At 52.1% G+C, this 9,312-nt stretch overlaps 1 protein-coding gene across 1 annotated transcript in view; it reads left to right on the top strand.

The window, feature by feature from the left end:
• Positions 1 to 8,232: 8,232 nt before the first annotated feature.
• Positions 8,233 to 9,312, top strand: part of NPAS3 (neuronal PAS domain protein 3) — a 579,942-nt gene continuing 578,862 nt past the window's right edge. The window contains exons 1-2 of the mRNA XM_042813282.1: positions 8,233 to 8,337; positions 8,544 to 8,811. Coding sequence (XP_042669216.1) covers positions 8,233 to 8,337; positions 8,544 to 8,811 — 373 coding nt within the window. The remainder of the gene's footprint in view (positions 8,338 to 8,543; positions 8,812 to 9,312) is intronic.

Raw genomic sequence — 9,312 nt, forward strand, 5'->3', positions numbered from 1 at the left:
CCAGTACCAATGAGGGAGATGCTAAGATTCGCCTCAAACCTTGGCTGTATTTTCCCAGTGGCAGTGCAGCGTGCTAATCGCTGAGCCATTGGGATAGCCCTGTAGGGCATTCTTCTAATAGTTTTTCTAGTTCTTCCACTGATGTCCTTATACATCTTTTATGATTTCGATAGTGATGCTACTTTCCCCAGGCACTTTCCTTCTATCTTACTCTCCGCTTGCTTTTCTTTTGAATATAGGGGGAGGGAACTACCTTAATCTTGCCCTTCATTGCAGTGCAACCTTTCAGAAAAGTCGTTTCCTTCATCTGCTCTTCCCACCCTGAGTACACATCAAGGAATTCTAAAGATGGGAAATATTTGAGCTCTTTCTATTTAAGTTTTGATGGTCTTTTTTCCTGACTTCACGTTCTATTTAGAGGTTTTTCTTCTATATTGATGAACAGCCAGTTCTTTTCAATTTAGAATTAAACTCTAAATATTTTCTTCAAACTGTACTCATTGCCTTTACAAAGGAATGAAAACAAAATGCAGCATCTGACAACATCTGAAGGAGAAAATCTTGTTACCTTATGGAGTTTTAGAAAGAAACTGTATTTTTTTAACTGTGGCTCTTCTCTGATATGCACTGCTGATAAATAGTAAAAACAAATTCTTTCCTAACTATATATTTCTCTCATATTATACATAGATAAATTCCTATGGGAATAACTTAAGCAGTATAACTTGAGATATGAGGTAGCTGATGTATATGAAGTATTAATATGAAAAATATTTTTACTTATGTATGTTATAAAGCTCTTGGAATATTGCCAGCAATGAAGGTATCGGTCAGTTAAAGAGATGCCTTATCCCTGCTCTGCCAGTAGCTTTTTTTCCCTGCAGGTCCATCTTCCTTTGTTTTCCTCTTCTCTTTTATTCTCACTTCTCATCTCCCATTCACTATTATGCAAGGTCCTTTTGAGGAGCTTCCTTTCCTTCCCTTCCCACTAACGATACATACTGGTAGCAGCAACTGAAGCAACAGTCAGTGGGCACTTGTAGAGGTGGCATGTTGTAAAATAATATTTTTCAAATATTTAATACTCCAAAGATGTGGACTTTATCTACACTTAATGGGTGGGGAGGCTGATTACTCATTCATAGCTACGCCACTTGTGAATGATGAGGTCACCCCTATCTCAGGAAGATAAATGCCATATCCTGTTATGACATATTCCTTTTGTATAAAATTAGTTCAATTTTCTCACTACTGAGGAATCAGTATAGCTGAGGAAAAAAAGTCACTTCAAGATAAAGGCATTTTTCTTCTGTAATTCATTATATATCCTATTTTCATTTTATTTTATTTCTGTTCTGTTTTGTTCTATCTTATCCTGTTCTATGTATAGTATTTTACTCTCTACCTAAATGATATCTGACTAAAGTGAAGCAAAAATTAGATGATACAATGAAGCTTTGTAGCATTCTCTCTCATACCTGTCACAGGCTCCTTCCAACAGCAGATAATGAAAATTCAAAGTCAAACCATTTAACTTTAAGTAAATGGAAATGAATTTCCAGAGAAGAGAGATTTTTTCACCTGTGAAAAAAAGGAACAGCAGTATACTGACAATGTGAATCAAGATATAATATATAATTGTGATAGATAGGTATATGTAAAGCATAAATATTATATGTGATTATATTACACACTGTCATGTGTTTTTAATTTTTATCTTTATATGTTTTTGCCTAAGACAGGAAGATCTAGACTGTGTTGTATGAAACAGCAGTACTGTATCAGAACATTTCTTAGATCAATCAATACTAAAGCAACTTGCAGAATATCTTACAATGGTATAAGGTATTTAGACAAAAAGTATGTCACTCAGACACCAGAACCTGCCAATAATCAGAGCAAAATGAGAAATAAATTCAATTAAAAATATGAGGCTGGATTCTCAGCTCTTTCACACAGGCATGCTGCACCGAATTCATTTTAATCCATCACACGGTGTTGTAGCACTGGTGAAATGCGTGGTGAATTGGGCCCACGCAATTTAATAAGGTGCAGAGAAGAAGCTTGATGATGGATATTTTCTTCAGTGTATAAAATAAGACATGTCTCAGAAATTCTGTGTTTTACTGTTGTGATTAATTTGGGTGCAGAAGATACTAACAATCAAAATGGACTTTTCTGCAGATGAGATAATATTTTTCATTTAGTATCTTTTTAGAGTGATGAGAAAAAAGGTGCTTATGTATTCTGCAGACATTTGCAAACCTACCTTGGAATCCTGCTAGTCTCACAGCATACAAAACTATCTGTTGGTAGTTCCACTGACTCAATGGGTCTACTTGAGTGAACAAAGTTACCCACGCTGCCTTTTCAGTTGTGTTAACACTTAAATTCAGATACTAATCAATAGTTACCAAAGATCTCAGACAGAGAGAGGGAGAGAGTGAGTCTGGTTCTACTCCCATGGATGAAAACTGGTGACTTCCAGGACTAAACGGGCTTGACTAAAGGCTCTCTGTCCAAGCTGTCCCTTTGAAACATTAATTCCTGCCTGGAGTTGCCACTATAGAGCAGAGAGTGACAGTCAATGGATGGGGACCTGGACATGATTACATCCACTCTATTGCCTGGACATACACTGATGGAATGATCATTTGGAAAATGTCTACTCCCCACATTTACATTCCTTTCAGCGTTGTTCCATAGCCAATTAGAGTGGTAGCTCAGCCTATATTCATGCCAGTCTTGTACTATATTGTAAGAAAAAGGAAAGCAGCAGCTCAGAAGTCTTTAATTATTCCTCCAGCCATTTATTGACCTGCTCTCTAAAGGCCATCTACGGGCCTTCATCTGCATGCAAAATTCCTATTGACATCACTGGGAGGGCCACAGGCAGATGGAAGGTACTTTGTAAACCTCACATTTTAAAGATGTTGTAAGAGAAAGGCGAAGAACTTGCAGTTCTTGAAAAGAAGTGAACAGCTTTATCTAATATAGCTCTTTAAACATGGAATTCGAATGACGTTTTTTCCTAGCGAGCAACGTTCCCTCTCTTCTCTGTGAACAACCTAACCCACACGTTTCTGTAAAGTCTTCATATTTAACACTCAAACAATTGGTGTCCCTATAGTATAAACAGGATAGATAATGAATATAAGTGGGATAGAAAATTAATCCTACTTGCAAGGAAAGAGAGTCATAATTCACTTAGGCTTCTCAGCTCTTACGTTATGAGGTCTTCAGCTAACTCATGGGATCCATTCCACATCCCACAGATGCTCATTATGAATTCTTTTTATGTGCAACATGTGGGGACTAACCAGTTTCATATCTCCTGGTATTAGTTGCAATCCAAAGCATTTTGTATTAAAACAGAATGCAAACACAGATGCTATTTAATACAAAGAATTTGAATGCAGTCTCTGTTTTAACATCAAGTTAGTGCGTTTTAATTTGGTTCGGAGCAGAAATGCAAAGAAAAGTCAAGATGAGAGGATACCGTTAGATGAGGAGCCAAGCTGAGATTCCAGGAGGCACACATGGGAAAAAGAGAGATGGGGCCAGGTGACAGCTCTAATTTATGGAAGCGGAGGATAAGGTGCCCTCAGGGCGGCGGGGCCTCTGCAGCACCGCGCACGCAGAGACACTCCCAGCGTCCCGTCCCATGCCGGAGCTCTGTGAGCCGCTCTTCCCCGGCCTACAGCCGGCAGCGGGCTGATGCGGTGCAAGGTGCACTGCCGCGCGCCTGGCTCGCAATGTCCCCTCGCTGCTCAGCAAAGTGCACGGCAACGCACTTTTCGCTCCGGCACGCAGCAGAACGGAGCTACAGGTCCGTGGTTCGGGAGCGCCCCGACGCGCCGGGAGATCCGCTGGGACCCTCCTGCGGGAAGGGCCCTCATGTCGCCCTTCCCTCGCCCCCGGGGCGCGCTGCGGGCCCGCAGTTCCCGGCTGGGGTGCCCCCCGACCAGGGCCCGGGAGAAGAGCGCGGGCGGGGAGGCGGCGGCTCAAAGGCGCCGAGCCCGCTCTTCCCGAGGGGCGGCCGGGGAGGAGGCGTGGGGCTCGGCGCGGTGAGTGCCGCCTGCGGAGGGTTTTGCGCGGTGTGATCGGTGCGCTCACGCACGGCGCACACCTTACAAGTTTGAGCGGCAATAACATTGCTGCACACTAGGAGGGGAGGAGAGTCAGCTCCCTATAATAGGAACAAACTCCGCCGTTGCACAAAAGCGGCGCGTTTTCTCGCTCGAGAAAATCGTCCCTTCAGAGAGAAAGGGGAGTGGGGGTGGGGAGGGGGGCAAGCGGGGGAAGCAAAAGCAAAAGCAAGTTACCAAGAGCGAGAACTCGCGCAGCAACCATCCGCCGCTCTTCCTCCTCTCCTCAGGACCGGAGCGGGGCTCTCCCCCTCCCCCCTGGCGCGGGCCCAGCCGCGCTCCGCCGCCTTTCTTATTACTTCATTGAGCCCGAGCGATCCTTGGAGGATCGCTCGGGCTCAATGAAGTAATAAGAAAGGCGGCGGAGCGCGGCTGGGCCCGCGCCAGGGGGGAGGGGGAGGGGAAGGTGGAGGGACGAGGAGGAGGGAAAAAGGCAACATTCGCTGCTCATCATTTCCACCGCACCGCCAAAGTAACTGCGCCCCCCTCTCCTCCCGTCCCTCAGTCTGGATTTTCTCTGTATCCACAGCCGCCGTGCTGTTAGCCGTAGCTTTTTCTTTCTTTTTTTAATTTAGGATTTTTTTATTATTATTATTATTTTTTTTTTAGCTCTGCTCCCCTCCCCCCAACCCCTTCGCAGCCCGGCATCGTCCCCCCTCACCCCGAGCCCCCCCAGCCCCTTTCCATTTCGCCCGGCAGCTCACATCAAAGCGCCCTGCCTCACTCCCAGCGGCCGCCACTCACTAATGGGATTGCAGCGTGCCCGGCTCCGCCGCTGCAGCCGCCGGAGGGAGAGCCGCTGCCGCTGCGCCTCTTCGCCGAGAGCCGCCGGGTGCTGAGCCGCGGGGATGATCAGGATCTTCCCGGATTTCAGCGTGCAGGTGACGGCGGCGGCCGGCGGGGCGGCCGGGGGGGTGCCGGCGGCGCCGGGCATGGGGCGAGCCGGAGCGGCGGCCAACGGGAACCCGCAGAACGTGCAGGGCATCACCTCGTACCAACAACGGTGAGCAGCGGGCGGGAGCGGGCGCGCGGCTCTTTCCGGGGCTCCCCCACTTGCTTTTTCTTTGTGCTTTTGTGTTTCTTTGTTTTCTCTTTTTTTCTTTTCATATATAAAAAAAATATTGCCGTTTGATTGTTGGGGGGGGTAGCTTGGTGGGAGGGAAGAGTTTTTCCTTCCCGCTTCCTTTTCATTTTTAATATAGCATCTTTTAAAATGCACTGAGAAGTAAACGCAATCTCCCAGTTTTTTCTCGGATGAACTGGAAAGCAACAATAGCTGGGGAAAAAAAAAAAAAAAAAAAAAAAAAAAAAAAAAAAAACCCACGAAAGAAAAGAAAAAACTGCGAGGAGCACGGTCGCTAGCGTGGCCGCTGCAAAGTTTGGGATCCCGTCCACTCATCCTTTCTAAAGAGGAATTTCTCAATGTCAATGCCTTGTGCAGCTCCCAGTGTGTGGCAGCCAGGGGGACAATTGATCCCGGGATGCCGATTGAGAATTTGCTTTCAAGCAAGAAAGAGACCAATATTCACTTGGGGTTGCACACTTGCAATTCCACACTGTAGGTTAACAGCTTTACTGTGTCACCTGTTACTACAGGGAAATGCAGCACGAAACCCTCAGCACTGCTATTATTATATATATTTTTTTCCAACCTAAACGCATTCTGATGCAAATGCAGGGAATTCTCAGGGTAGGCGCCGTTAGGAAGTGGAGCGCACAAAGTTGGCAGGAACTCGCAGCGAAGTTCAGAGGGGTTCCCATCGTCCCAGTCAGCCCCGCTCCGCGCCGGCACTGCCTGAGTTCACTGCGGGCTGAGGTCGGGGTCCCGCAGTGCTGTGCAGGGCGAGACCCGGAGTGGAGCTCCGGGAGGGTCCTCCATCAGCTCAGGAGCGAAGCGGAGTGCTCACAAAAGTACTGACAACACCTCAATGTAGGCTGAGATCGGAGCGAGACACCTTCTACTAAATGCAATAATGTCCCAACGATCTGGCTTTTCAATACTACATAAATCCTGAGAAAAAATGCAGTGTAATAACAAATACTTCAGCTAAATCTCTCTATAATGTAGAAGCTAAAACCATAGAAACTTTTAATGTTGTATTTCAAACAAATGTTTTAGAAGCCTGACAGAGCAGTGCCTGCTTTGGTCTTCAGCAACTTTGGGCTCCCCTCTCTCACTTTGGGAAACACACACTGTGTTTTCCCTCTGATGCCCATGACAGAAAATGCTCGGTGTTAACTTCTGTGGGTTTTATTAAAGGGAAAGGCACGAGCACTAATATTCTGCAACAGCCCCTGTGCTGCCCCACCACCTCCTTAGAATCATTTGAACAAAGTCTGAGTCCTTCTTTGCCACCAACCGTCCCCATACACAGTGTCTTGGCCGGGAGAAAGGGAAGGAGCGGATTAAAGTTGGTTTGTTTTCACGGTTTCGCTATGATTTTTGTCACTTACAAAATCTTTAAATTACAATGGAAACTGATGGGCATTTTAACGAGGAAGTACGGGCAGCGATCACAATAGTTGAGGCTGTGAAGTGGGGAAGTCAGGGGTCAGAAATGTCACATTGGCTTTAAGACAAATAAAAGGGACCTCTGGAGACTTTAAGTTAAACAGAAATATACAGATGAGCAGCGTGCGAATTTGTAGTGCTCGGCGTTTGGGAGTTGAGTTGCGTCAGGTTCCGACCAGGGGTAGCTCCAAGGGCAAAGCTCTGCCAAAACAGTGACGGCCCCGGGCCAGGTGCGGCCCCGCAGCAGCGGCCGCTCGGACCCCACAGCACGCTGGGTGTCTCGGGAACATTCTGCGCTTCTTCCAAATTGTAACTATTACCGACACGACGGCGTCCTCTACATTGAACGATTTTTTCTCCGAGCTTTCTGGAAAAGCTTAAATCACAGTGGGCACCTACACCTCCTTCCGCGATTGCACAAACCGAGGTGACACCTGTTAACTTTTTTTTATTATTTTTTTTCCTCCTTGTTGGAGCCGAGGCAGAAGCCGTGCGCGGAGGAGCCGGCACGTGGCACCCGCAGCCCCCTCTCTCCGCGCCCCTCCGGCACCGTCCCCGGGCTCGCGGCCCCGCTCCCGCCGGCGGTGCGTACCTGCGCGCCTTTCCCTGAGCTGCGGACCCACAGTCGCTGCTCTGCCGGCCCGTTCCCCGCCGCCCCCGGAGCTGCCGCGGGGAGGTGTCCCGTGAGGGTGCCGGGCTGATCCTTACCCGGGAACCCGCCGAGGGGTCAGGCCCGGAGCGCTACACTGCAGGGCAGCGGCAAGAAGTAGCCACAAAGTTACCGCGGGGATGGAGAGCTTGTAGCTTTCTCCTATCCAGGTGTACTGGATGAGACAATTGGGACAGCGGTTCCGTTTTCTTGCTCCTTAATTTCCTGCTTACTTTCACAGTCCGCAGTGAAACTGCGCACAGCAATGCATCCTCCCAGCAAAAAGGGGCACCTCCCGGCTACCCTTAGCGCTGCGTCCCATTGCTCGGCCCCGGAGGGAGGGGGGTCTGGGGGCCTGCTCGGTGCCAGACCCCCGTCAGCTCCCGGTCCGCCGGGGGCCGCGGAGTGAGCCCGTGGGGTTTCCGCGCCCACGGAGATCTCTCGCCTCCCCGCCCTCAGCACCTCTCTCCGCCGGAGCCGCGACTCCGGAGGAGGAAAGTGTGCGAAACTGCAACTGAGTGGCGGTGTTGCGCCGGCAGCGGAGGCTGCGTCCCCTGCACGCAGAGCGGGAGCGGAGTCGGGGAAGCAGCTGGAAAATGCCCAGAAATACTTTCACAGCGGTCAAGCGCGGAGATCCCCGCCTGCCCTCCTTTCCGCCCCCGCCCCGCTAGCCCAGCGGCCCGGCACCCTCGTAGCCCGGCCCAAGGGCGCGGGGCCGCGAGTGTGAGCGTGTGAGCGGCTGCGTTGTGTGTGTGCGCGCGTGTGTGCGTGGCCGTGCCGCACCTGCCGGGCGATGCCAGCGGCCGGGCTGCCCGCCGGGGCTGCGCCGCGGCTCGCTCTTCCCGCCGTCGCCGGCCGCCGCCGCCCGCGCTGGGCATGTCTCTGGGGCCGCCGGGGCCCCGGTTCCCTCCACTCCTCGGCTTATGGACGGCGGCAGCGGCAGCAGCAGCAGCGCTAGCGAGCGAGCGAGCGAGCAACCTGCAGAAGGACCGCGCGGAGGAGCGGGAGCCCGCTATGCTTTGGCCTCAGTACTTTTCCTTAGCCCGTCTGGCTAAGCAGGGCCACCGCTGCCGCTGCTAGACACACAACACACACCAACATCAGGAGGGGGAAAAGTAAGGGAGAGAAAGAAAAAAAAAAAAAAAACACCGGGGAGGGGGCGCCCCCCAGCCCAGGTTCCCAGCGGGACCCTCCAGGGGAGAACGGTAACACTTTCTCTTTATTGAACCTGCAGCAGCAGCCGCAGCCGCAGCAGCACCGGGCCGCGCCGCCGCCGGGGCCGGGGCTGGCTGCCATGGCGGGGGGGGGGGACGCCGCCGGCACCGCCGCTCGCCCCGCCGGGCGCCGCGAGTTCCTCCGAGTGCGCCGCCGCACCCCGCGTCGCCACCGCCGCGCACGCACCGCCGCACCAACACAGGGCGGCCGGCGGCAGCCCCGCTCCGTAGCCCTATCGCCACGGCTCGCAGCGGCCGCCGCTCGGCAGGGCGCGTTGGCGAGCGGGTGTGCGTGTCTGCGTGTGTGTGTGTGCGCGGAGCCCCCCCCCCGGGGGGGCCCCCCCCCCCGGGGGGCCCCGGGGGGGGGGGGGGGGGGTGGGAGGGGGGGAGCGGGGCGCCGCGCCAGGCCCGGCTTGCCGGAGTGGAGGGGCCGGCCCCGCCTGTGCCGTTCAAGTGCAGCTAGGCCGGAGCGGGGGGGCCGCGCCGCCGACGGCCCCCGCGGCGCGGCCCGGCCCAGCCCCGCTGCAGCCCGGAGGGTTCCGGCGCTCCTCGGGGCAGGCGGAGCGGTGCCGGGGCGCGAGCGGGCGGGAGGCGGGCGCGGCGGCTCCATCCGGCCGCCTCTGGGACTTTTGTTGGGGAGAGCGCTCGCTGTGAACGCGCTGCCCTGCTGACAAGGATCTCCCATAGCGGATCTGTTGTAGCGAAGTGAATCCTTCTAGAAGTGACCAGGAAGAAACAAGAGTGCAAGTTCATGTGATGTTACTTTGTGCTCCTTAAAAAAGTGCTCCA

Source organism: Centrocercus urophasianus, unplaced genomic scaffold (genome assembly GCF_019232065.1).
Source record: "Centrocercus urophasianus isolate 14NV4802_14NV808 unplaced genomic scaffold, USGS_Curo_1.0 seq_14, whole genome shotgun sequence".
NCBI classification, from domain to species: domain Eukaryota; kingdom Metazoa; phylum Chordata; class Aves; order Galliformes; family Phasianidae; genus Centrocercus; species Centrocercus urophasianus.